Raw genomic sequence first — 27,962 nt, forward strand, 5'->3', positions numbered from 1 at the left:
TCCATCTGACAGTCGTGGATCACAGACTGGATTTGACTGTTCCTCACCTGGAAAGGAGGAAAGGAAAACACCAGTTTCCACTCTACACCTGCTGAAACCAGCTGCTCCACATATTAGCAGCTCCATATTTTTGTCTGTAGAAGATTGTTGAGCAGAGACTGTGGGTTCTCTTGACATCTTTCCACTTCACAACTTCAAGGATGACAGCGGTCACTTGGATGTAACTGGGACACCATCATAAATAATGCAAACAAGCCTGCCCTGAGTTTCCATGCTTAGACTTCTCACACTGTTGTTATGGATCTGAGCTTCTACAAAGGAATAATAAAAGGAATCTATTCTTCTGTGAGGATTTGGAAACATGAGCACCGACTGGCTGCGATGACGTTAATATGCTATGCCTGCAGGGCTGGGCTGAATGCTGCCCCTCCCATATAAAGAGGGTATAATGATCAAGAGTGAATGGATACTTTAAACATTAGTCTCCTAAATGGATGACAATAGCAATAAGGTTGCTAATAAAAACACAACATCAAAGACAATGTGGGGTGGAAGTCTGCTGAAGAGGCATGTCACTAAGTGCTGTGTTTTCCTTCTTAAAGCAGTTTCAGTTAAACATAAAGAAACTATCTGCAGTGGAAACCAATTCATAGCCATGCCGGTGCCACAATAGGGCCTCAAATCAGTGAAATCCAAACTACAGTCAAGCTAAACTGAGCACACAAAAATACATGTTAAAACCCATCCCAGCTTTCCGCGTTACCTTCTGCTCCAACTAATTATTCAAAGCTGTCTCCTCTTCTTAGAAGGTAAGAGTCAGTCTGGCATTGAGGGAAGAAACCTTAAAGTTGTTTGTTACGGTAATTTGCCAAAAATGGCTTTGTTTTTGATTACATAATAATAATAATAATATTAACGATTCCAGCGTTTCATAGTGTACCGTGAACAGAAAAATCCTTTAAGAAGCTACAGTTGCAACTGACATTATCAAACGACTGCCAGGAAAGAAGGAAATTAGTAAAGCTAAGGTCACTGAGATCAGTTCCAGATGAATCAGAGCAGTTGGATTTTAGAGGTACTGCTTCTGCTTTTTTGTGTCTATTAAAAATCTGAACTTGAAATAGACTTCAGCTGCTGGAAAACTTAAGTTGTAAAAAAAAAAAAAAAAAAACTAAACCAACCAAACACAGCATTACCTTAATTAATTTACTGCAGCCCAAAACTGTACTTGATACAGTGTTGCAATAAAATGAGTAGCTGGACTATTTGAAGCAACTCTGCATTAGGAAAGAATAAGATTTAAAATAAATAAATCAATCATCCCTGTGCTTTCATGCTGAAATAAACACGATTTGTCTCCTACAGTTTCGTAAGTGTCATGCATGTAAATTATGAATGTGATTTTAATGATGCTGACTCCATAAAAGTGAACTCATGGAGAAGACAACTAATGACTCGTAGGTTTAACTCAGGCTTGTTTAGTTCAGAAAGTTACTGCGCTGCTTCCCAGTTTATGATTAACAGAACGCTGGACTGCAGTGGTTCGTAATACCTGCTGCGTTTGACTAAATTTTGCTGCTGACTGAAACAAGGTATAAGGAAGTCTGGACCCTAGTAAATTGCCTTTTCAAAATAAAACACTAAAAACTGCCGTGACTAGATTGTGTTTGGGGGGTTAGATTGATGCACGACTCATGAGAAATGACAGCTGATTGGTTTATGGTACGACAACAGAAAAGGATGTGCAGCAGGGCCAGAGGGACCGAGTAAATAACTTTTTCCTCTTGTGCCATTTCAATTTGAGGCAAAGCTTTGCAAGCTACTTTGCAACCCACCTTCAATCCAGTCCCACTGTTTCCTGCTGTATCCAACTTCCATTTCTGTTCTCATTGATGTTTTGTTTTTGTTTGTTTGTTTTTGCACAGGGTGGGGGTTCTTCTGCTTTTCCTCGTGTGGTTAATGGACGGGAGCATCTCTGACCAGAGCAACTCCAACAAATGTAAATGACTGCATCCAGAAATGCTTCTTTCGATTATAACAGCCCTGACTGAACTAGTGTTTATAAATGATCATCAAGTTCAATACTATAGTGTTTGGACACTTAAGTCAGTGGGTGATTCCACAGTGACTCAGGCCTGCCACAGGATATGCGCCAGAAAAGACAGCTAATTCAAACCAGCTAATTCTGACTTTGTTTCCAGTCAGTTTGTTTATGTCTTTTATAGAAAAGCTGACAAGCCTTGTATTAAAAGCTTGTACTAAGTTCTTGTTCCTCCTTGATCACTGTCTACAGCTGTGTGATTTTTTCCCATACATCTTAATCCACAAATAGAGAACCTGCTCCATCTTACCCAGTGCACTTTTCCTATCAGCTGTTCAAAGATGAATGAAAGATTATGACAGCGGACGAGAGGTGGGGTCGCCAGTCGATTGCAGGGCTAAGACATACCCACACCTACCGATCAAGCATTTCTTTGGACTGATAGGAAACCAAAGGAAGGTTACAAGGTCCCCTTTTAATTAACTGTGTGGGTTTCTTTAACTTTTTTTTTTTTTTCAAATCAATCGATTAATAAATGCAGAAATTTCAGGTTGTGTCTGGTTTTGACTCACATCCGTATTCCTTGTTGTTATTAGCTTAACTATTAGCCAGCAGCAACAAAAGCAAACTCACTAACAATAACTAATGTGTCAGAGGGAGTATCAAGCTTCTTGAAAAACACAAAAACACATACATTTTCATTTTCTGTGCCAGCACAGTTTAATTGTGAGCAAATCGGACTAAACAGTAACAAACAAGCCAAATTTCCTACAGCAGCATCAAGACAAATGAAGGGTGGAGTTAAAGGCGATTTGGTGGCTGAGTGCTGGCTGGCATGGGATGATGGGAGGCTAAGAGCACTTGCATGAGTCTGACCTTGTTCCTGGTTTGCGATGAGGTAAGCCATACATGCAAATAGGCAGGTATAATAGGACACTGCTTTGTTCAGGGTAAAAGAACAAGGAGAATAAACAAACATCTAGCACGAAGCATGCCTACAGGATAATGCTGACACAGTAAGAGCATTTACAAGGAAGTTAATTTATCCTTTACTCTATGAACAGATTACCTGCAAAATGGAAGAGAGGCTGGTTGTGTTACTGAGCTGGAAAGAAGGATCTAAGCCAGATAAACTACAGCTTTTCCATTGGACACCAAAGACAACTGATACATGAGAAAGCCATTGCTTCCATTTGAAACTCAAACTGAAATAAACAGCTAAGCTTACAAGTTCAGAATTCATGACAAATGCCCTGTGAGGCTTATTGCACACAGCGCTGCAGCGAGCTAAATCCTTAGGCCTAACATTGTCAAAATGCTGATCGATGCAGGTGCAGTTTGTTAGTTAAGTTTGTTAATATGCTAACATCTGCTAAATAAAAAAGTCTTTAGTTAGAGCTGAATATCATTGTTTATAAAATGTATGATCCATCAGACACATTTGACCTAAAAGTAATTGAGAGATTTTTAAAAAGTCATCAAATTATTCCTGATATTTCAGTCTGGTATAAAGTGATTGGCCAGCCCGATGACACTGACCGACAAGTTCCACTGACATGAGCTAATAAAAATGCAATGATAATATGTGATGACTCAATAAAAATATTTCAGCTGTTTAATTACAAGTCACACTATCAATCTCAGAGAAACTGTGCCACTGATCGCTCGCTCTGGGGCATGACCTTTGGCGATCAGCTGAAGCAGCTGAATCCTCTCTGCATCACTGAAAGCACTGTGGCTGAGGACTGAAGCCGAACTACAGCAGAGCAGGCAGAGATTTAAGTGTTTTAAAAACAAGGCCAGAGCCAAATTGTGCAGTTACTGGGGAATTTCGGGTGAAGGGAACACAATAAATAAACACAGAGAAAAAAAAAAACACTGCTTAACTGTTCCCCACCTAACGACTTCCACTGAATCATGCTTCATAGTTACAAAAATACCCAATGTCCCATCACTATATCACTTACTATGAAGTCACGACTATTAAAATATGCTTCTTTTGTGACAGGTCACTCATCAAACCTTTTCTGTGGAAATAATTCTCAGCCTCCACTCGTGTTGTGTGGACGTCTGAAGGCCCTCTTTTTTTTTTCTAAATCAAAACCAAAAGTCTCATCCTGCCTTTGTTGTGTGTCCTAAACATTTTTTATAGCATCCATACTGCAATAAAGAAATAAAGATTATTATAACAGCCAAGGTCCCAATGATCCAGCCACATTCTGTGCAGGAAGTCCAGCAATTTCATGTTTGGGAAATCATCTTCATTTGACTCCAACTTTAGCTTTAGTACAGATATTTTGTCCAAATGAGAAGATGTAATAAAATATCATATCATCACAGAATGTGTTCACGACCAACAAATCCAAAGAAAGGGATAAAAAAAAAGTCCATCTGATTGCAATCATTTATAATAATAAACAGTAGCAGTAATGGAAATGCTTAATTTCTTATCAAAAAAGAGAATCTGCAGTTGCAGAGTGAAGTAAAACCAGATTTGACACTTGGGCAAAATACAAGAAAGCTCAAAAACTTTTTGGTAGTTGACAACTTGTGTTTACAATGTGTTTGACACATTTATAAGCGATTTATAAGCTTCTCGTGTCCTCACTGATTTACAGCAAGTGCAACAGTAGAATGAGTCAGCACTCATGGGGTCCATCAGGCCAAACAGCAAAGTGGGGAAAACTTGGCTCCGTAACAAAGACGTGTGGAACCGATTGAGGAGTGTGTGTGCACACTGCACCGCAGCGACAAGACTAACGAGTTCCCTAGGTCCACAGAATGGGTGTTCATCCTGTTTTCAGGGACAGGGCTTGAATTCCAGAGCAAGTCTCTAAAGCAGTGATGGGTTTGAAAATGGAGCACCAGCTCTGAAATAAAGTAAGCACCTCCCTGCTGGAGAGACTAATGCAAACCAGCTGCTCTCATGCCGACTTGCTATTCAGCATCTGGCAGAGAAGGAACCACTGAGCGATGCTGGTGTCTGCTATTCTAGACAGATACAGGGACAGACTATTTTCTCTGCACGAACTGATACTCTTCTTAACCTCTTGTAAAAAGCTTTAGCAAGAGTGTGTGAGTGTCAACAATGTCTACAAAAGCTGAGTTAAATGCTGCAGGATTACATATGTTGTGCTGACTGGATATTATCTCAACCAAACCGACAGGTTTTAATGCATCACTTAGGAATCGAAGAATGCAAACAGCTTTCAGGTCTACCTGTTTTAAATGGACAAAGCATGTTTACAGTCTGAGGTACTGTACAGACACGTGGAAGAGGTTCCTAAGTTGAATGGTGGGTACGTTTTTCAGTTGCCTTTCAGGATATTTCTATATACAAGCCACAAAAAAAATATTGCAACCCCCCTTCAGATAAACATTATGTCTCCAACATCAATGATGCAGCCATATCATTAAGTGGAAATGTGCTAAAAGTCTGTATCAGCTGTTTTATTAAGAGGACAGGCTTGAGGAAATGTTTCCAAAATGCAAAACATACAATAAGTCCCATAACTTCTCTTTAGGTGTGTTTTCTGCCGGCCTGGCATTTAGAAACCAGGAAAAACCTGCCTCTCTGTGATGCAGCGATACAAAGTAAGGTGCACACAGTACACACTCCACTCCACCTGACACATTGTCCTCCAAGGCTAACCGGTTTTCTAACAAAAGAGACTGAACCTAATTTATCAGTGCTTTCTGACTACTTTCACCACAGGCAGTAAAAACTATAAGTCTGCCTGAAACAGCCAAGGTTGCCGCTTCTTATCGTAGGATATGTTACACTCGTCAGGGATCAAAGATTAATAAAGCAGCGATTGTGGTTTAAAAGATTTTTCTGTTAAAAGCCTCCAGTGAAGCAATCTGTGAGCTATATTTATGGACATGTGAGTTATCAGTTCGAATTTCGTTAATATTACTTAAGAAAACGTTCAATTAATATTTAAAATAAACACGTTTAACACCCGAGACAACTTTTATAAGCAGACTAGAAGAAGGAACCGCCGCTCCGTGGCAAATATTTGGATTATGATGACTATATTAAACAAATAGTGCCCTACTATCTCAGCCAGTGTAAACACCGCTTACCATTCTCTGTCCTCACAACAGTCGCAGTCTTCGATGTCGTATTCCCTGCGATCCAGTATCTGAGCGAACCTCGGGGAAGTTCACGCTGTTTAAAACAAGGTCTGACTTGTTTAACCTAAAGCCAAGCGACCAAATCCAAAATATACACAAGTTATTCCCGGTAAACTCCAGACAGCATGGATGCGGCTCCTTAGCGGTGCCCTCCGTCCATTGTTGTTCAGTCAGATGTGAGTCCTCCACTGACAGAAGCACAGCAGTCCTCAGACAACGAGCCGGATGGTCAATTTACGGAGGAGCAGTGCCCAAACAGCCCGACTCTAAACACAACACGGGAAACTCGGTCCAATCAAAGCGCGAGTGTTGTTAAATATTCATTAGCTCCTGGAGGGAGGGCAACTGGGCATGCGCAAGTTTGTCGTTCCCTAACAACAGACTCAAACATAAGAGGACGACTAATAAACATGAGCTGTCTTCAAAGAGAGAGCCAACAGCAAGGCAGATGGCACTATGATCCAGCGCAGGGGCGTAGCTTATAATGTCAGTGGGGTCTTAGCTTTTAGGAAAAGTGGTAAAGGAAAACTCATACAGGCTAAAGGTCGTGCTTTCAGATTACAGTACTCACTGAATGTTATAATACACTATTTCACGATCATTTCTACAAGTCTGCAGCTAGTAGAGACCTTATTCTAAACATTTTATATCCTGCATAGATGCAACAGGGTCTTGTGTGTGTGTGTGTGTGTGTGTGTGTGTGTGTGTGTGTGTGTGTGTGTGTGTGTGTGTGTGTGTGTGTGTGTGTGTTTTAACCCATTACAATAGATCTGGATTACCTACATGACCAAAGTATTGCTGCAGAGCAAATCTATAAATGACCTCAAAACTGAAATACTTAACTACACTGAATAACCTGACAAGTGTTTAAACACCATGTTATGTACAGAGGTTTGTAATGTAACAACACTGGTATAAGTTAAAGAGCAACATTAAAACACTCTTTCTCTGTGTATTGCATGTGAAATAATAGTTTGAACTTCACACACAAATTTGGAGATGCCGGTCACACCATCTTCATAATGTTTGGACGCATGAGACTGTAAACTAAGAGATACAAACACTTTAGCATTATGTAAAGAGCACAACTTACGGATTTCAACATATGAAGTTTTCATTTATTAAAAATCTTATCAGTGTTTGACCAAATACAAATGATAGTATAAACCAGGTGATAAGAACATCTATGAATCTTAGTTATTTTAACGGGACAGTAATATTAATTCTTAAACCTAATCGTGAGTAATTGTCTAACATGCTGATGAAGAAAAATACTGTCAGCTTTATTCAGCAACTTTTAAGATCCACTACCAAATTAGGTATAGAGTCAGTGTGTAGGCCAGTAATTTAAAACATAGTTACAAAGACATGGTGTCACAGTCTAACAGCATGATGCAGAAAGGACCTCTAATCTATTGATTTGCATTTATGACAGCATATAAATCCTTTTCAAAAAGCATGAAGGGGAAGAGATGGATCAAAAGTCCAAAATGACAAGAGTTTTACGCTTGCTGGTTTTCACTAAATAAAGGATTCCATTTTGACATTTTAATGGGGCAGTGTGTCCTGGGAAATACAAGTTTCAGTCTGCGTTCAATCTAGTAAATACAAACATTAAAAAAACACTTAGTAATCAGTCTAAATGACATAAACAGTAACATTAACTTATTTTTAGAAACTCATTTCCACTTCTGCCTGTTTACCCTTTTTTTTTTAAATTTGGTTGCTCCCAAATTTAGTTCTGTTTTATCAGCAGACAAATAAAAATGCAGCTCAAAGGCCTTTTAGAAAATCCCTGTTAAGATTTTTGGGTGGCACTGGTATCCAGTTCTCACAACCAGTCTCCAGTCAGACTGAGGCTTGCCTTGGAATAATGTTGGGCGGTCAGGCAAGCCTCTGGGTGTAACCAGTGTAGCAGGGTGCCTCTGTATGCATAGACATATACCGTGTGTGTGTGTGTGTGTGTGTGTGTGTTTATTTAAATGGAACAAAATAAATAAATAAATAAATAAGAGATAAATGATTACAAAACGAAAAAGAAAAAAAGTTTTCTACCATCTCTGATTCTTGTGATGCATTAAAAGATGAGTCACATTATGATTTGAGTCAGTCTTGGTGTTTTATCACCACCGTGTGGTCACTTAGGGAGATGGCAGCAATTATTACAGAAACAGAACAAATTCAAAACCTTTTTATTCTCAGGAGCTTACAATTAACTACTGTTTGTAGTAGTAGTAAAAGTAGTAGTAGTAGTAGTTGTTGGTGTGTGTGTGTGTGTGTGCGTGTGTGCGCGCGCTTCTTTCTGGTTATATTTTTATAGAACTGCATGGTTGTTTTTTGATGTTTTTATCTTTTACAGTAAGCACACTTTTAGTTTACATGTAGTAAAAAGTGCTATAGAATTAAAACTGTCACTGACATAATGAAAAAGCTAAAACATTAAAGATATTGATATATATATATAATCATTAAAAGGACTGAATGTTGGTGTTTATTGGTATTAAAGTGATTTTCATTTTTATGTTCATCTCTTTAATGGCTTTTGCCCGCATTGTGTCTTTGTCCTGTCTCCCTAGCCACACCCACACCCGATGCTGATCCTGGTTTTGCTGGAGGTTTCTTCCCGTTAAAAGGGAGTTTTTCCGTCCCACTGTTCCCAGGTGCTTTTTGGGGTTTTCTGTCAATTATTGTAGGGTCTTTACCATACAATATGATACATCTTGAGTTGACTGTTGCTGTGATTTGGCACTGCATAATTAAATCTGAATTTGAAATTTGAAACTAATTTAGTTTTAATATAAAATGAATACAACATTTAAAAAAACTGTGGACAAATGAGCTATTTGGCGTATTTATTGTGAAAACCCAATTCATTGTGAACAGTTTCATGGCTTCATCACCTGTAGTTGTGGGTTTTTAATTACGAACTTATTTCAACGAGAAAACATTTCTGGATCTTATTCAATGTACAGCTCTTTTTTTGTTTTGCTTTTTGAGTTTAAAGACATTTAGTTTGGGAAGTGGTAGTATACAATACAGTACAAAACAATAACTTCTTTATTAGTAATATAAATGACATAATACAAGTGCTATGAATGCATTTCTGTTATAAGCTTTGAGTATCATGCTAAATAAAGTTAAGCAGTTGCGTTGAAAAAAACAAAAACAAAGAGGAAAAACTAGGGCACGGTCGGTCGCCTAAGTTCTCTCTGTGTCTCATGGGAGTTGTAGTCCATAAGTGGTGCACTTGATGAACGCAAAAATAATTGTTGTTTAAAACTTTAACATGACAGGTTTATACGTGTTTACTATCGCACACAGTAGCAAATATCCATTTAGCAGAGGATAAAGCCAGAGTGCCTTCCTGTCGCCTTCCAGCTTTTCGGAAACTTTAATGAAAGACGATCTCGGAGTGGAGTGGAGCCCGGAAGCAGGGCGGGACCTCTGCTCTGTATAAACATGGCCGTTAAATCCTTTACAGCGTCAGGTACTGCGTTTGGCTGAATTAGTTAGACTTTGAGGAAGTCGGTAAGGTTAACTAATACTGTAACAGGTGTAAAGAAAATGTAGACACGCAGCCAGTGCGTCTTATCTTTTTTTTCCCCTTAGTTTTTTTTTTCTGTGCATGGGAGCGACATTTATAAACTTGATATAGTACTTTAAGCTAGCTAGCTAACACCGAGCTAACGCCGACGTCTCAGCGTCAACTTCTGTCAACTTTGTTCTGCCAGCCAGCCTCATCTGCTACTTGACTACTTCACAAAATGAAGGACTGCCGTCGCTTGCCCACAGTGTCTCAATGAATGTTTTACACACGGATATCTTGGATTTGCTCAGCTAAGGGCTGACCTAGAAACTTTCTCCAAGATTTTCTCTTGGATAGTTTTTATTATATATATTTTTTAATATTACTGGCAGCAGGATATCGTTTGCCAGGCGTCCGTTTGGGAACGTAAATTACATAAACAATGTTTCCTGCCAAAGTCACGAAACCGACCTTCAAGTGTTATCTCCCTCCTGCTCAGGTATGTACGGGCTCATGATCGATAATGGTACAGCATATTTTGGTTAGCGCAGTAATTGCCTGGGTTGATTAACACTTTGTTAACTTGCTGTTCTACGTGTTTGCGCATTGTCAGATAAGTAACACATGAATTGCACATTAAGCATCCATGCCAGCGGAGGTATCTTCTTTCTGCAGCACCATCGTACCATAAAATAGGGAAGCACTTCACCACATTGCTTTTGCTTTACGGTTATATATGTCAAGTGAAAAGTCACAAGGTGGCACAAGCAAAGGAAAAAAGCCCCCCACCCATTTCTCGTATAAATTCGAGAAATGAAACCTTTAACAAACATACAGCTAATGTGCCACCATTTTGAAAAAGAGAAATAATTACCCAGCGGTTGGGCGTCTCATGTTTTGCCTACAGGTGTATGCAGCTCTAGACAGAGGGTAAGTGTTTGCTTACAGTCGCTGGCGGAGCAACCCAAATAAAACCAGTGCTTGTCTGAGAAAGGCCAACACAAACATTGTACAAGGGTTTTAAAGTGTTTTGTATCTCTGTGACTTAAAAAAAAGTCGCTGTTTTCAAGTACATAATAAGGATGGCTGTGCTCTTTTGATTACCGAGCTGGTGATGATAGTGTTTTTGTGTATCTTGATTATTTAAAACTGGGCATTTCACATTTTGGGTGAGGCTATAAGTGATGCACTTAACAATAAAACTTCAGCAGGATGGCAGTTCTTCATCAAGTTGTACTGAGTTGTTGTTGTTGTTGTTGTGGGGTGTGGTTTTTTTTTTTTGTTTTTGTTTTTGTTTTTTTAAAGTAAGGTTTTGATCATTTAAAAAAAAATTACTTTTTTAATTTTGCTTTGTCAAGCATTTAAGCGCAGGGATCACCAAATGTTAGTTTTAAAATAAAATCATAACTGTGTATAATATGAGTATAAGCAGTAACATGTAGAAATTTTAGCCCAACGTGTAAAAGTAATTCCTGCAGCTGAAACTTAGTGTTTTAACCTCACATCCATTTACTCAATCTCAAAGAGTAGAGCTTTACTTTAAGCACACAGCCGTCCCGATACTAACAGACTGTCACAGCATCACAGGAACGTTTTTAATAAGCATTTGCTGACAGCTGTACATGCTTGGTGCCTAATTTTGTAAGTAGCAAAAATTAGGCAATGGTATTGTTACCTGGGGCATGCTGATGGTGTTTATGCAACAGTAATTTGCCAAAACAGCAACAGGATGTTCAGCTTGAATGCTAGGAGAGCACAGATTAATTTAAACTATGATTTGCGGGGTTCGTACATTGTAATAACACATTTGAACGGCAGGTTTTACTCTCTTACAGTGTAAAGATGCATAATTTTAATTGTTTATTAACTGTCTGTAGAGCTGGTAAATGACTAACTAAGATGTGGCGTATGTGTATGTCTGTCTCCAGACTGATGTGAAGAATACAGTTGAAAAACCTCTTAAAAAGTTGGAGGCAAAGTTGCTTTCAGGTAAGATTTTTTTTTTTTTCTGCATTAGAATAGTTGTCACTAAAATTTGTTTGATCACAGAGAAGTTAGTTTTCATGTTTACACGGTGTCTCATATTTTGCATTCATGAGTTGTGTGCTGTGTATAATCTCTGAATGAGCAGTTTTTCATTAACTAAGACGTTTTGTGCTTGGTTACAGAGGTTTACTGCTTTAAGCAGAGAGCCGGCAGAATTATCTAATAGTTATGCCTGATTATTTTTCTTAGTGACTTCAGAAATGTGAAATAGTTGGTCCAAAATGAATGAAAAATGAATGGTTTTGTTTCAATAGATGCGGATGAAAGAGACATTTTTATCAAAAGCAGCTATTCTATTTCAGTTCACAGTACAAATTTGATACCTTGGGTGTCTGTGAGAACTGAGCATAAGGTTCATGAAATGGAGAACTAGAATGAATGTTTCTGCTTTTTATTTTTTTGTTTTATTCTAGTAAACTATTTGCAACACAGGGTCGGTGGTGCATTTCCTTAGACAGCTATCTAGTGTCAAAGTCTCAATACTTGACTATTAAAGTTTGTACAATGCCCACCGCAGACTGACTTACTGGTAATGGCTCCAGGCAGTTTTCTTTGCACATAGACTGTATATAAAAGACCGCCCCTCTTCTGGGTCTGAAAAGGGAAGGTGGTGTAGAAATGTCCTAAACTTGCAACCTGGTTGCTAGGAAACAAGATGACATACTACATGTGCAATGAAAGTTTTAAAAAATATATATTATTGTTGTGAAGATGAAGTCTTACTGTGCTTGTTCTTGTTTTTATCGCAAGTGGGTCATTTTAGCCTTTTGGCACGTGGTTGATAGGCAATACGATTGTATCATAACATCTAGTCAACTGCACTGCAGCAGGTGCTCTGGCAGAAATTCCTCTTCATAACTATTTATAAACGTCACCCCAATGGTGTTTTGTCCTCTGTCAACATTTTTTTGTTAACAGGAAACAACAGCCTTTAAACTTAGAAGCTAAAGTGGATTCAGCTTAGGAATCTCAACCGTTCAAGATGTGCCTACTGATGCAAATATTATCATTACAATGGCAGACTGTAGTTGTAACATTAACTGAAACAGCAGGAAAGCCTTTAGTTTAGTAGTTTCAGTATTATCTGGGAGCTTGTGAGCCTTGTGGAAATGGCTTGTCATACTCTTTGTATAATATACTGTAAACTGAGCCTAATTTTGGTTGCAAGTTTTACTGTTTTGTTTTTTTTAATGAAGTTCTTCAGAGCTACTGTTTTTCATTTTCAGTCATGTGACATGTAAAATTGTAGTTTAATGAAGTGTAGGCTAATTTAGGTCACAAGTAAGATGACAGATTTAACTAACCTGATGTACTAGTTAGGAGGTAAGTGTGGTATTGCCTGAAGGCTGTTGGTTATTTCCCTTTTTGAATTGTGAGCAAGACAGACTAACAGGTTACATGATTAGCTTCCCTATTTTTAACTGTGCAGTCTCAGTTGGCTCCTCTGAGGCAGGGCTTTGAATTCGCCTCTAAAGAACTCCACCCTCTGTAACAGTTCTCATCTTTTTAAAATTTGCAGACCAACCTTTTATAGCCGGATTCACGTGAAGGTACAAAGTCTGCATTGCTCATGTAAATGGTGTATGAAAAACGCTGACCCATTTAGATATGGGAGAACTGAGGGTTACCGTCTCACTTGTTTTTTGCAGACATTTAAGAGGTGTGTGGAAAGAATTGGCTTTTAGCGCCAGCTTTTTAAATTGTTTAGTGTTTGCTTTAGAAGCACATCCTTTTGCAGTCATACATGAGAAACGTGATCAGATATGCAAGAGTGATCTCAGTATCTTGTTGGCTCAACTAATGTACTTTCTTTTTTTTCTTTTTTTTCTTTTTTCTTTGAAAATATTTTTATTGAAAAAAGAAAACAACAGTACTTGCAGTTACCGAAATACAATCAACCTTTCTTCATTTTCCAACTAATGTACTTTCTAAGGAAAGTACCCCAATGCGTGCTGTTTTTTTTTTTTTTTTTTTTTTTTTTTTTTTTTTTTTTTTTTAATCATCGTTTGTAAAAACGTAAAGAAAATTGAAACGATGGAGACATCCTTTTGAGTATGAAGATATTTGCCCCTCCAAAATCCAGCGGTGGAGGGCCTGAGTTAACCCGAGTCCCATCAGTCATCGGGTCTAACCCTGATCTAAAACGTTAGTTTCTCATAAAGCATAATAATGTTAAGTATTTCTTTCTTGTACTCTTCCTTCCAGTATTATGAAGTACAATTAACCTTGTTAGACTAGGTGGACTTGCTTTTTAAATCTGATGTGACATCATTGTTAAAGCATGCAAAGACTTGTAAAAACGCAGATACTTTATTAAAGTCTTTACTTTACTTGGTAAGAAGTTAATAGCATTATTATAGCATTACTGCTGTCTACTTATTAGTTTGCGGTAAAGTTTGTGGGATTATTTTTAATTGATGTGTATCAGCATGCATTGGTGTACTTTGCAAGCTGTGACTATTTTCCTTCTGCACTGTCAGCAAAACCCAGATCTGAGCTACTGCTTCACCATCCATCTTAACATATCAAGTAGCAGTAGATGGTAGATGGGGAAAGTAGCTGCAAGAAATTGTAATGATTTTTATTCATACAAGAGCTGTCATGCACGCACAGGCAAAAGAAAATGCACTCTCTGGATATTGTTTATAATTTACGATATATCACATGAGTACGGCTGTGAATAGAGTTTTCAGGTACTCGTCTTGATTAAAGTCCATGTTTTTATGACTCACCTGTGTCTGAGTATACTTCAAAGTCAGCATTGTTTGACTTGTGATGTGATTGTTTCATTTTCCCTCTTCTCTAATTTATCTAGGTCAGCTTAAGTATTCAGGCTTCTTTGCTTTCCTTTGTCCTCCTCTGATGGCCATTCATAATTTAACTTAAAGGTTGTGTGGAAATTTTTTGCAGTGTTAATCTTTCCCAGTATAAGAAGCATAGAAAATGATGAAAATTTTAAGCAAGGTCTGCATGTATAATTATAAGTTCAAGAGATGGTATATGCAATTGTGGAGTATGCATTTTGTCCAGAAAAGTATTCTGTCAGAATTTACTGTGTTTATGAATGTATGTAAATATAAAGCATAAATAAAACAGTTTGATGCTGTATTGCAACATGATGCCTTTTTAAATTGATGTCAGTACAGTGGAAATACACAAGCTGTTTTTTGGACTTCCTTTGAGTTTCCGGTTTTTGTTTTCTACTTGTTTCTTTGAATTGCAGCAATAACCTTTGGATTTACACTGGTCTTTTTGCTCATATATTTGTCACTAGGTGAGATAGTAGTTAATGAGGTGAACTTTGTGAGGAAATGTATCAGCACTGAAAACAACCAAGAAGGCCTTTGGGGGAAGCTGATATGTACCAACTTTAAGGTGTCCTTCATTCCTCAGGACACTTCACCAAAGCAGGTATTTGAGTGGATTTCTTAGTAGCAGTTAATCAATTTAGAGGAAAAATAGTGTGAAAATTCATTTTTGAGGTTCTTAAGAGTACCTAATGTTCATTTGTCTTTTGTTATTTTTTTTTTTTAAGGGGGGGCAAATTTCAATTATATATTTGGATGTGATATATGTTAGTATCGCCAGCACCATGCTGCAGAATAGATTGAATACTGTTACTTTACAGCCTTCTGGCAAAGAGGAAGGAAAACTCGTGTACTTTCCTGCTCTACATTGTCAGTGATATCGCACAAGAAGTGAGAGAACAGACGTCATTTCCACCTATGTGGCAGATTGGCGACTTGATAAGAAAATGGAACTTGATCATTGCTTAGTCTGGGAAAGTTAACTCAATATATCAAACAGCCTTTTAAGACCGTTTTCAGTTAGTTTGGGGGCTAATACATTTTCTGCAACACGTCAAACCTACTTTTTTGTTTTTCTCCTTTCACTACAGAAGTCCACGTTGTCCCACCTGCTGCTCGGAGAGCATGACATCCCCCTGACCTGTCTGGAGCAAGTAGTAACAGGTATCTCATTACAATTCCAAATTTTAGGGAAAGAATTTTAAGGAAAAGCTTTGATATTCTTTTTTTTCTTAATGTTTGTGAGGAAAATATTCTTGGAATTGCTTGAGCCCAAATGAAATGTCTTGAAATCCCATTATAGCACAGAATGTGAATTTTATTAATGACGTTAGGCCATCATTTTGTGCATTTGGCAACTGTGTGGTCACAAACACAGAAGCTTTGCCCACTCATTGTATAGGAGCACCTAGTGTCATTCCCTTTTTCCTGGTCAGTGATCTGATAGCAAATGATCTCATGGCTAATGCAGTGTTTAGCAACAATGCTACCCAGCTTAGGATTAGCTTTGTTTATATATCTCACTGCAGTTCATTGCTGACACTGCAAGGGTGTCTGCCCAGAACAAGGTTTATTGTGTTATGAGGTTTTGTTTTACCCAGCTTGTTTTTGAGCTGTATGACCTCGGCATCCAAGGACACTATCACTGTGGGACAAGAGCAAATATAAGGGCATCGGGAGTAAAATAAGACCTTAATGCTGGTTCACTTATAAAATCAAATACTGGTATAAAATTAACTGCAGACATGCACTGTGATAGATGTGACAAAATGCTGTCAGCAACACTGATGGTACAACAACACAGCGTCCCAGCACTACCCACAGGGCAGCCAAATAAAAATATCTGAATAAAATACAAATCTGAGCAGTTAAAAAGAAAGAGATGCATATTTATTTAATGAAATCTGGTCTTTTGTCATTATTTAATCTGAATATTGTGGCAAATCATTGTGATTTGCTTGACCCTGTTCCTCTTGTCATTATGCCATCAGTGTCATCATGAGGCAATATAAAGTAGTGACTTTAATAAGTTAGGTTGCTGAGGAAAGTAGTTCAAACGGCTTACATGGTGCTGTTGTATTATAGGAGAATGAGTACTATTAGAATCCAACTAAAGTTAGCATGCACAACTAATCAGGCTAAATTGTTTTAACCATGTTTGTTAGGTTCTTCATAAGAATCTAGTGAAATAAGCACAGTAGAACTCCATAACAATTAATTAAATTTAATCACAGTATGAGGGATCGGCATCAAAGAGGCAGCAACAGAGACAGGAGAGAATGGGGCCAAAGTTTACCAAGTATCAAGTGGTGTCCTTCATTAGCAGTACACTCCACAGAATAGTACATTTTTGGAAATTCAGTCATCAAAAATTTGTTTTCTTTTTAAGTTTTGTGTTTATTCCTTTCAGTGAATGATACAAAGGGGAAGAAGAAAGTATTAGGCTCCAACCAGAAGCTGAAGTTCAACCCCACTGAGCTCATACTGTACTGCAAAGACTTGCGCGTGATACGGTTCTGTTTTGAAGAAGCTGGACCTGAAAGTGCCAGAAAGGTCAGTGAAACAGAAACATCTGCATGCTTTGAGTCAGAATGCCCATTTAAGCTGTTTAGGAGACTTTACTGGGTACATAATGCTAGTTTAGACCCCACACTGACATGTGACCCAAAAATTTGATATAGTGGATTGAGGTCTGGGGACTACGTGGGCCTTTTGTCTGCAGAAAGGGCATGTTTTATTGTGGGTACATTGTGGTCAACATGAGCAACATTAGGACTTGGGTAGGATGTGGCATCTAAATGAAGCTTGGTTGATGCTGTGGGGCCTGAATGGTGTCAAGAGAAATGTCTTCCTCATCATTACACCCCTACCCTCAACTGGGATTGTTCATACAATGCAGGGTTGAATCACACATTTAAAAAAAAAAAAAAAAAAAATTCTGATTGTACTATCTGTCGCAGAGACTCATTGGACCAGGTACCAGGTTTTGTTTGAAAGGATTCTAGACACCCCCCCCCCCCCAGTATTATTTTCATGAAGAGTGATGGACATGGGGATCTTGGGAATTTTGGCAATTGTAACATGGTTAAACATTTAAAGAGTTAATAAGCATTTGAACAGGGTACCTAATGAGACACTCTTAGTATTTATTTTCTCAGAGCAAACAGGAAATTGTGGGTGGATATTTGAAGTGATAATAAATTATATACAGTAACCAAACAGGATATTGAAACTACTATTAAACTATGATAATACTGAACAACTGTGTATCATATCAGTGATGTGTTGGTAGTGGCAGTAGCAGCATTAAAAAAAATGAGCAATGGCTACCTCATTTCCCACATTCACCATTTTCACCAAAGTTACCAAAGTTTACTGCAAGTAAAACTTTGACTTGTCACATAAATGTAGGTGTCAGATTTAAGCAGTTGTTCTTTAATCACATTAAAGCCTATAAATGTATGCCTTGTATCTGAATAACTATTTAGAAATAACCTTTTGGTTTTCTAGTCTTCGATTTAAACGTTGGTTATTGTTGACCAAACGTTTTCTTTCCCATACTGACTACATACCCACATTGAGTTTCAAGTTATGACCACATCCTCTGTGACAGCAATATTTATATTAGACCAGGTTTTCTGTGTTTCTTTGTCAGCCTCCGTTAGAATAGGAACTTCTCAATTAGCATATTTGCTGAAGGTACAATACGAAAGGACCCTGAGAACAATACTCAGTCAAAGCAGAGGAAGCAGAATTTGATCCTGATTGTAGGAACGACTGGCAGTGTAACTCTGACTCATCTCCTGCACAGAGAACAGATGGTTCATTATTGATGCCCAGCTCATTTAGTAGAGCTACAGTTTGGTAGGCAGCAAGTAGGCCCAGAAGCACAGTTGTGGAAATATACATGTTCTGTTTAAGGTTGATTATGTATAGAGCACTAAAATTAAAAATGTCTCCCCTCCTGCACTCCTTGTGAGCTTATTTATGGACACCGTGTATGTAATTACAGCGTGAAACAGGACTCGGTTCTTTTTCTGACATATGGAATTATGCCAGCCTATAATGGCCCATTTTGCCATAGGAAATTACAGAGTGTGGAGCAGCCTTTGTACGCGCACACACACACACGAGGACAGACGCACGCACTTGTTCTGTGCCCTCTAGTATCATTCACAGCTTTAGCTCTGAATGACTTGCTTTGTATGACTAAAGTTGAGCCTCACAGAGATTCAGCTCTGAACTCAGAGCACTAGAATGTGTGTTAGACATTTTCTACCCCAGGTTTGACTGCTTGTGTTGCTATTATTTAAAAAAACATGCCTCTGAGTTAATGTTAGCACTTGGATAAACCTGGACTGGGAAGTTATGATGAAACCTAATCTGCCTTGACAATATTTATTATACCTCTCACTTCTACTTCTTTTGTACTGCATATCCCATAGTACTTAGTAGTTCTCTTTTTTAATTATAGGTTTGCCTGGCTATTGCCCACTACTCTCATCCAGCTGATCTTCAACTGCTGTTTGGCTTTGAGTATCAAGGACGGCGATACCATGAATCTAAAGGTATCGCCTGTGGATTGCTATAGTTCTTTCACTGTTTGTAAAAGACCTGCCATATTATTTGAAAGTGAAAAATGTTTTAATTCCATGTATAAATAAGTGTATATGTTTTTTGTTTTGTTTTTGTTTTTCTCTCAGAGGAACGAGTCAATGGTTCCACCCCGAGAGGATTACAGACCCCCATTTTTGACCGTTCCTCTGATTGGGATCGGGAAATCAAGAGAACGAATGCTTCAGAGTGGAGAGTGTGCTCCATCAACCAGAGTTATGCCGTCTCATCAAGGTTTTTATTTCATGCATTCAGTCCTACTTGTTACAAACCTCTTTTAAAATCATTTTTTTGATGACATGTGACATAATGTGCCTTTTCCACACTATATTGAGGTACCTGACAAGAAAAACAAAAACTAACATGTCAGTCTGGTTTTGACAAAACAGTCTATTCATCTCAGTTCAGCAGCATTATCGCCAGAGATGGTTTCAAAGCATAGACAGTATATGGTCGTAGCCAGAGTGATATTGCCCTTTAGTAAGCCTGGAGAAGAGCGTCTTCACTGTTGTCATCTTGGTAGTTTGGTAATAGGACATGACGACAAAGGAGTGGCTCTGACTTGCACTGGCTAAAAACTTATAGTTTACATGTCCTGAGACTGGAAAATCCTCCCTTTTGACTCTGTGATTTTTCAAAATGAACTTCATGTTTTATTCAGTATAACTGGAGACTAGCCATTGAGTTGTCAAGAAAGTTTTCAAGATCGCAGAGGAAGGGAGCCAAATTCTGTTTTCAGTCAACTATTATAAAATCTAGTCTTTTAACCAAAGGAGTCGCCCCCTGGTGTTCATTACAGAGGATCAATTATTCACCAAGACAAACACACAACATGGGCCTGAAATAATCCAAAGCGATAGCAAAACAGTTCCAGTCCTTACAAGCTTTCACATTTATACTACACTACTTGAGAAATTTAATAGACCACCTGTCATAAAACCAAGAAAAATAATTTATTTAAAACTAAGAATGACATTGTTGTTTATTTGGCAATTAACAGATTGAAGTCCCATTTTTATACCCAGATTTAAGCCAGCATGCTGGACTTCTCTGCAGAGTCATCAAGTGTAATATTCAACCACTAAAACTAATTTTTCTTTTCAGAAATAAGGGTAAATAATTGTAATTTGTCATCTAAAAAGTGCTTCACCTTTTTCTGCTTCTTTATAAAACTGTAAATGACATAATTCAAGTATATAACAATAATTGTAGTTTAACATTAAAAATATGATTTTTAATAAAAGGGCTTGCACATACCGGTCGATTAGAAACATAAACAAATATTTTGAGATGTTGTTTTTTACCAATACTGTTAATTCAGGGCATCTGTGCCATATACCTTTATTAGATGGTGGTCTAATAAATTTGTTAACCACTTATACCTTTTATTATTATTTTTTTCACTCTGTTTTGGGTTAGTGTCTTAGCTGTTATTTACTTAATCCGCTTTAAATGAAGTCTTGTGTTTGTTTCACGTGTTAACACCAGTCTCTCTCTCTTTTTTTTCTTTTCTTTTTTCTTTTCTAGTCTTCCAGAGCACATTGTAGTCCCATCATCTCTGACAGATCAAGATCTGATGCAGTATGCATCATCATTCACTGATCGTCGCATCCCTGTGAGCATCTACACTCCAACAGAGCGCATGTTTATCGGAAGTCTCCAATAAATTTTATGCTTCCAAATATAATTTCCATTTAGGTCATTATTTAACCTGCAGTGTTTTGTTTTTTTTAGACAAAGCACAGGCCCACCAATGGAGTTATCCCACTTATTGTTTAATTTAACTGATCAGAGCCTCCCTATTACTTTGTTGCTGATCAGTGACTGTTTAATTAATGTCTGTTTTTTGCAGATGTGGTGCTGGAGTCACTCCAATGGGAGTGCTCTTGTCCGGATGGCCAGCTTAACTGATCCATTACAGCAAAAGAAGACTGAGCAGAAGTAAGACTATTCAGATTCAGAACCTAAATTGAAAATGATTTTTTTTTTTTTTTAATAACTCTAGCAGATTTTCAGCTCTCAGTCCATTAAGAAAGTGCTACTTTAGGAGAAGGAAATACAAGTCTGAACATTCAGTTTCTGCTCAGGTTTTTGATATTTAAATTGTTTACATTAGTCAAGTGTGCATCTTGTCATCACTGTCTGTGGTGTTGTGTTGTAGAATCTTTGCCGCTATCACAAAAAGCCACCCACAGCGCAATGAACCGTTTAGATCGGATCTGGACAAGAGTCTGCCTTCTATCCTGGACATCCAGAGCGCATTTGTTAAACTGAGGCAGATATGTATCCTAGGTGAGCTCCACTGCAGTTTATAAAAGCAGTGTAATTCAATGCTCTGCTGAAAAAATGCAGGAGACTTAATGGCATTGGCGTGTACAGTTTTATACGTATAAACATACTAATGTTTTTTATTGTGCAGATCCGTTTGAGGAGTCTGAGGAGAGGTGGCTTTCAACCATTGAAAACTCTCGATGGCTTGAATATGTCAGGTATGTAAAGAAGCTGACAGTGCATGACTGTGCATTGTAAACTCAAGAGGGTCATATAAAATTTTAAAGGGACAAATTTAAAGTCCGCCATAAGGCTGCATGTTTGTAGAGTCACAGTTAAATCTAGAATATAGGATTAAAAGGTGCTTTTTAAAATGATTTCTTTACACTTTCATGTTTGCACAGGATTATTTAGACGCAGAAAAGACTAAAGGTATGATAACGGTTGACAATAAATATCAATGCAGTTAACATGTTTGTTCCTTTTGTGACCAAAGGGCCTTTTTAAAACACTCTGCTGAGATGGTCTATCACTTAGAGGGAGGGAATTCCTCTGTCATTCTTCAAGGTAAACTCTCTTTGAGCCTTATTTTGTAGCCTTCACTCCTGCATGTGGGATTATGTTTTTCGATCATTTATTATATTACAGCTAAGTTTTACTTAAAATGTACAATAATATGCGTTTAATGTATCAGTGCCACATAAGAGTCTGTGACTTATTACTCCTTTGTTCTGCACCTGCACAGAAGAGGAAGACCGAGACCTAAACTGTGTAGTATCCGCATTGATGCAGCTCATGTTGGACCCTCGCTATCGCAGCCTCATTGGCTTTCAGAGTTTGGTGCAGAAGGAGTGGGTGATGGCTGGCCATCGCTTCTTGGACAGATGCAACCACTTGAAGAAAAATGACAAAGAGGAGGTACTTGATTAATGTAATTTAAATTAATCCAACTATTCAAGAGATGTGACTTGACACCCCTGCTTCCTGCATCTGTTTTGTTTTTTTTGTTTGTTTTATGGGTAAAGTCCCCACTGTTCCTGTTGTTCCTGGACTGCGTGTGGCAGATGATGAACCAGTACCCAGCAGCATTTGAGTTCACAGAGACCTATCTGACAGTACTGAGTGACAGCATGTGGATCCCACTGTTCAGTACTTTCCTGTTCAGTTCATCCAAGCAGCGTGCCCAGCACTTGATGGTGAGGGATAGATTAATGTTTATGTATGCACTTGATCTGAATAAATGTAATCACCAGTGGAAATGCCATAATGAGCAGTAAATGCAACTGTGTGTATGTTTGTGAGAGAGGTCTGTCTGTGGAAAAAATAAATAAATGAAGAGGAATAATGAATTGGAAATGAATTGAAAAGAAGGAAAGCATAACTTGAGGATGTGTCACTGAATGTTTTAGACTGTAATTTCCTTCTGTGCGTGCCAGATAATTGACAGGAAAGAGTACAACAAAAAGAGAGGATAACATTTAACTTGTGGTCAAGACAAAAGCAAGTTGTGGACCTTTCTTTTCTTTTTTTTCTCCTTCTTACTTTCATGTATTGAAACTGTTCCACTTGTGGAAGCTGCTTTTTATAGAGTATAGTAGTTCTTATTACGTACAGAGTCACAGGGTAACATTGTCTTTACTCTGCAGGACTTTGCCAAGCACAAAGCCATCCCTCAAGGAGAAGACCAGGTTGTGTATTTCCCTCCAGTTTGGGAGTGGTCACAGCAGTTCTCAACTAAAGATCAAACCCTCTTTAACAACCCCATGTATGTAGGCAAAGGAGCTGCCTGTGTTCAGAACGGTGAAGTGAAAACCTTCAAACGCAAGGTACGCAAAGCACTGAGGTTCACCAGTTTTCAGGATTCGAATTAGCACATTTTCATGTGCATGGTCTCTCTCTCTTTTTTTTTCTTAAAACTGTCGTTAAGAGGTTGACATCTTAAGATTTTTATATTTTTAAAGTGGTAATTTTCTAACAGTCAGATAGTAATTACAGAATTCCTCTGTCATTTGAAGGGAAAGTTTCACAGAACTCAAAGAATGCAAATACAGTAGTCTCTCTTCCACTTATCTCTTATTTATAGAAGTCAAAGGACATGTAGGTAATTTTGTATCGAGTCACCTTTGTCCTCTGAAATATCTGTAGTAAATGTACAGAAGGTGGATTATTAAACAGAAAATATACATTTTAAATTGTAATTTTTAGAGTCTTTGCAGTACAGCCTGTCACAGAGAGAGTCAAAATAGTCTAATTCTTAGTGTTTCCTCTTTTTGTAGCAGAAAGCCTACAGTTCCACATTACGAGGGACGCCCACAAATCTGCGTAATGGGGTAAAGGGTGGGGAGGAGTCCCTGACCCGACGAAGCTCTCTAGCTAACGAGTTGAAGTCTGAGCTGACACCAGTGAAAGACTTAAGTCCATCTGAGCGCTTCTTCAAGGACTGGTTCTCTCGACCCGCTGACCTGCAGGGCCTGCTGATTCCCTTGCTCATGCCCTCTCATATGGCTTTTTGGAAGCTCTTCTTTCTCCGTTGGGTTCCTGAAGCCTGCATCTCCAAAGGAGGCCCAGTCACCACCTACCACAAGCTCTCCCAGCTGGTTGATGAAATTGAGATACTGCAGAGCCAACTCAGGCAATATAAGGGAACCAGTCCAGGCAACACACCACTCACCAGCTCAGGTGGAAACCCTACAGACCAACGGAGGATGTATTTTCAAGCCAGTTCTCCTGATGACCCCTCTACACCTCCAGAATACCTTACATCTTCCTTTCCTTTCACCCCAACGGGCAACCTTTCCCGCCGCACTGTCCAAGGGACTCCCATTAGCAAATTTCTGAATGGTGCAAGGATCTGGCTCTCAACAGAGACTCTTGCTAATGACACCGTCTGAGGACGTAGGACTCACTTTTTTGAGCCTAGTACAGGTTTTTCTAACAACTAATCATCTTATTTTCTCTTACCTCTTTCTTAAATACCAAGAACTAAACTTAGAATTAGAAATATATGCCATTTTGGACTTATACTGAATTATTTATAAGCTAGAACTTGCGCCATTGATGCTGCATCCAAATCTGAGGTAATTTCTAGAGTAATGTCTGTAGCACTGAAAAATACAGTTGAGGAATTCAGTCTTTTAAGCACATCATTATTGGCCTTACCATGAGCTCTTGTATGACTGTGAAAGATCATAACTTTTAAGATGGATGTATTTTTATTTTTTGTCATCCATCTACTTAAAAAGTGCTTTTTAATACACCTTTTCTGACATTTACCTCTGATTTACTGTATGTTTTAAAGCAATAATGGAATGAGGTATATTTGTGATAGTGCTATGAGTTAAATTGTTATTTCTTTGGATTCTTATTGGTCAATAAGACGTCTCACTGAAATGGAGTAATGTTATATGAACTTTGAAGAAAAATTGCCCATTTTGTGTTGCAGCAGCAATGATGCTTTTCACTGAACACTGACTTCCAAGTAGTCAAGTTGCTTGTGCCTTCATGGAGATTTAATTGAAGATTATTTTTTTTAATTTATATTTCAGAAAGAGGAACAGAAAATAAAACTGCTAACATGTATTATGCGTCAAAAAAAGATCTGCCCTGGTTGAATGTAATGGTTTTTTTGTTTTGTTTTTCCTCTTGCACAAACTTACTGCTGTTTGCTACAAGTACCCATATTTTAAGGGTTGTTTTTGTTTTCGGGTTTTTGCGATTGGTAGCAAATGGTGTGATTTCAGGGTCTAACTGTAGATTAACTCTATTTTTTTGAAGCAGCAATAAGGACCTGTATTTTTAGTCTGCAGGGAAATGGAGCTGTGAGGACTTCAATCTGTGGTAGATATTTCCTCTTTTTCTTACGAAGCAGTTTTATTAAACTTAGAGGCCTTCTGGTAAGGCACCAAGGAGAAATTCTTCAGAACAATAGTAGCTGAATGGTAATTTTTTTTTCTTTCTTTCTTTCTTCAAAGTAAAGGGATGGACAGATGCTATGACTCAATCCAGTCCCTAGTTTGGTAAATGATGAATCAGATACCAGGCACTGAGTCCAAGCATTCAGAGAGCATGACACAGTTTCAGGGCAGCACATTAGCAAGAAGTCATCTGGATACTGCAAAGCCTCATAAATGCATGTGCCTGTAATTTTGACATTGCAGGGTTCAGTTGTAGAGAATGAAAAGTTTAAAAGCATGAACTGCACACACTGTTCAGCATACTGTATCCTTCCTCATTTCTCTTGATACATTTACTCTGCAGAGACTAATGGCAGCATTCGAAAACAAGAACTGAAGATGTAGTGCTAAACATGCCCCGCTGTTCTTTGTGCAACTGTGTGCTCTGTCCTGGCAAGTTTGGGAAAATGTCATCATCAATGGCATCAGTAAAAGATCACTGTGTAATTCCTCTTTAAAATGTTAAAATGCCGTTTATTGTCAAACCCTTTGTCATTCGCAGTGATCCTGTGATGCTGGATTGATCAGTTTCCAGGGATATGAGGGTTTTATTCTGCAATAACTAGTTCAGGTGTTTCTGTAGTGTATAATGTGAGTGCAAAACTGCTCTCCCAACTGCTATTAATTGCACAGTTTACTCAGTATATAGGATAGATTTGTTAAAGGCGGTTGTTAAATATAATTTTTGGCAAATATTATAAATATTGTATATGCTTGAAAATTTCCAATTAATATTTTTGATTAATGGTACTAAATAACTTTTATCCTTGATTTAGTCTCTATATTTTATGAAGAGATATTTATATGCTGTGTTATTTTTCCACTAATTCACAATGTTGCACTCTGCTGTAGCTGTATGATGACCGTGCTTCTTCTGTGGCACCGTTTGATATCGATTAACAGCAGATGTATTTATTCAGATATGCAAATGTTCTCTAAGAGGGATGGAGCAGCTGCTGGACGTCCTCTGTGCCTTTGTTTGTTTGTTTTTTGGGAAGATTGACCATTTTTGTAACTTTGTTCTAAATCTGTCAGCTTATCTTAGTTTTCCAAAAACTGTTGATTTGTACCAATTGTGTAAATTTAGTTAAATTTGGAGGTACTGCACTGAAGCTTTTTTTTTTTTCATAACCGAAAATACAGCTCAAATATGTACTAGTAACCAATCATTACATTAGTTTGCAAATGAAACTGTGTTCTGGCTTTTCTATGACATGTTCATGACAATAATATGTCTTTATCACAGCTAATTTGAAAGTATTTGTTGTGGCATGAAAATTACCAAGTTGATATTCATGGGGAAAAAATCCATTAATGCAAAATGAGGAAAACAAACCATTCCCCCCCCAACAAACACCTGCTGGTTACCAATGGACACAAAAACTTTGAGTCCTCAAGTAGAATTAAAAAAAGAGCTGCCTAAGAGCCAGCGCATTTACCATCCTCGGTATGGTGTCATTAGTTATACATGGATTTTAAAGACTTTATCTTAGTATGATACATTCATAGATTTGTTATACACCCCTTAACATTATTTGTTGATCAACAGATAGCAGAGGTCCAACACATTAGGTTGTCAAATAACATTATTTTATGTAGCACTAATTACCCTACACTTAATAGCATGTTGACATGGAGGCATTACATTTTTGTGTACTTCCATAACAATGAAACTAGTATGTGAAATGGTACAGCTGGAATACAAAAGGAGAAACTATATCTGAGATTTTAACCAAGCCTTTTAAGGAGGCTGCACTTCAGCTTAAGTGTCTCTCTTTAATCTTGGCTGAGGTTTTCCTGCAAGAGCATAACTCTGATTACCCAGAGTGCCCTTTGACAGTGGCTCAGGATAAAATTGCTGATCACAACAGGTGAGGTGCAGCAGTGGTTAGTTTAGTGTCACTAATGCTGCTGTTACGCAGCTCCAGAACTTTTCTCAGATGGGTTTTTTGTTCAGTAATGTTGTCTGGACCCGGAGTTGTGGTAGGAGATCGTCAGAGGACTTGTATAATCATCATGGAATTTCTTAGAGAATATCTGCAAAACCAAACTTGTTGTTAGAAGTATAACCTGGAGAACAGCTGGTTTGACTGATGATTCTGAGCCTTATTTTTTTTTTTTTAATCTAAAGGAGACCACTGAAGTTAATTTGGAAAAAGCTTGGAAAACAAATCCCAAATGCATGCCTTGGAACCTTTTAGATGATTGCAGAGTAATGAGAATTGCTTTTAGACGGACATCAGTCAACCACACTACAAAACCAAAACAATGGATAACCGATGGATCTTATGAGATATCCTCATTGACTACTAAGAAAACTACAAATTTGCAGGATAAGAAGCAAAAAAAAAAAAAAAGTCAACATTGTTGTCAGTTTTGCATGATGTGCAGGATCAAAGGGGCCCTGAAGTAGCACTGTTATTACTGATTTCATTGTTACAGGCTGTCGGCTGATTTTTGAAACATTACACAAACTTCTAAGATGAGCTTAGGCTAGTGTGTTACAAAGTTTCTTTTTTTTGAAAACACAAATTTGCTTGCTTTTATAGAGCATACATTCTTTCAGT

At 38.0% G+C, this 27,962-nt stretch overlaps 2 protein-coding genes across 4 annotated transcripts in view; one reads left to right on the forward strand and one right to left on the reverse strand.

The window, feature by feature from the left end:
• Nucleotides 1–6,482, reverse strand: part of myo1ea (myosin IEa) — a 49,290-nt gene extending 42,808 nt beyond the window's left edge. For both annotated transcript variants that reach the window (XM_040011965.1, XM_040011964.1), the window contains exon 1: nt 6,128–6,482. In XM_040011965.1, the coding sequence (XP_039867899.1) occupies nt 6,128–6,130 (3 nt within the window). In that variant the 5' untranslated portion in view covers nt 6,131–6,482. The remainder of the gene's footprint in view (nt 1–6,127) is intronic.
• Nucleotides 6,483–9,617: 3,135 nt separating this feature from the next.
• Nucleotides 9,618–26,836, forward strand: mtmr10 (myotubularin related protein 10). Of its 2 annotated transcripts, none has more exons than XM_040011798.1 (16): nt 9,618–10,203; nt 11,633–11,693; nt 15,025–15,161; nt 15,649–15,721; nt 16,968–17,110; nt 19,032–19,125; nt 19,261–19,405; nt 20,699–20,786; nt 21,024–21,112; nt 21,333–21,463; nt 21,591–21,660; nt 21,939–22,009; nt 22,188–22,360; nt 22,468–22,638; nt 23,089–23,268; nt 23,722–26,836. In XM_040011798.1, exons 1-16 carry the CDS (start codon nt 10,147–10,149, stop codon nt 24,331–24,333), a joined length of 2,295 nt encoding a protein of 764 aa, XP_039867732.1. In that variant the 5' UTR covers nt 9,618–10,146; the 3' UTR covers nt 24,334–26,836. The 2 variants fall into 2 exon arrangements, with proteins under 2 accessions (XP_039867732.1, XP_039867731.1); XM_040011797.1 differs by having other exon boundaries at nt 9,619–10,203; nt 23,719–26,836.
• Nucleotides 26,837–27,962: the final 1,126 nt, after the last annotated feature.

This window comes from Simochromis diagramma, unplaced genomic scaffold (genome assembly GCF_900408965.1).
Source record: "Simochromis diagramma unplaced genomic scaffold, fSimDia1.1 OVJJ01000603.1, whole genome shotgun sequence".
NCBI lineage: Eukaryota > Metazoa > Chordata > Actinopteri > Cichliformes > Cichlidae > Simochromis > Simochromis diagramma.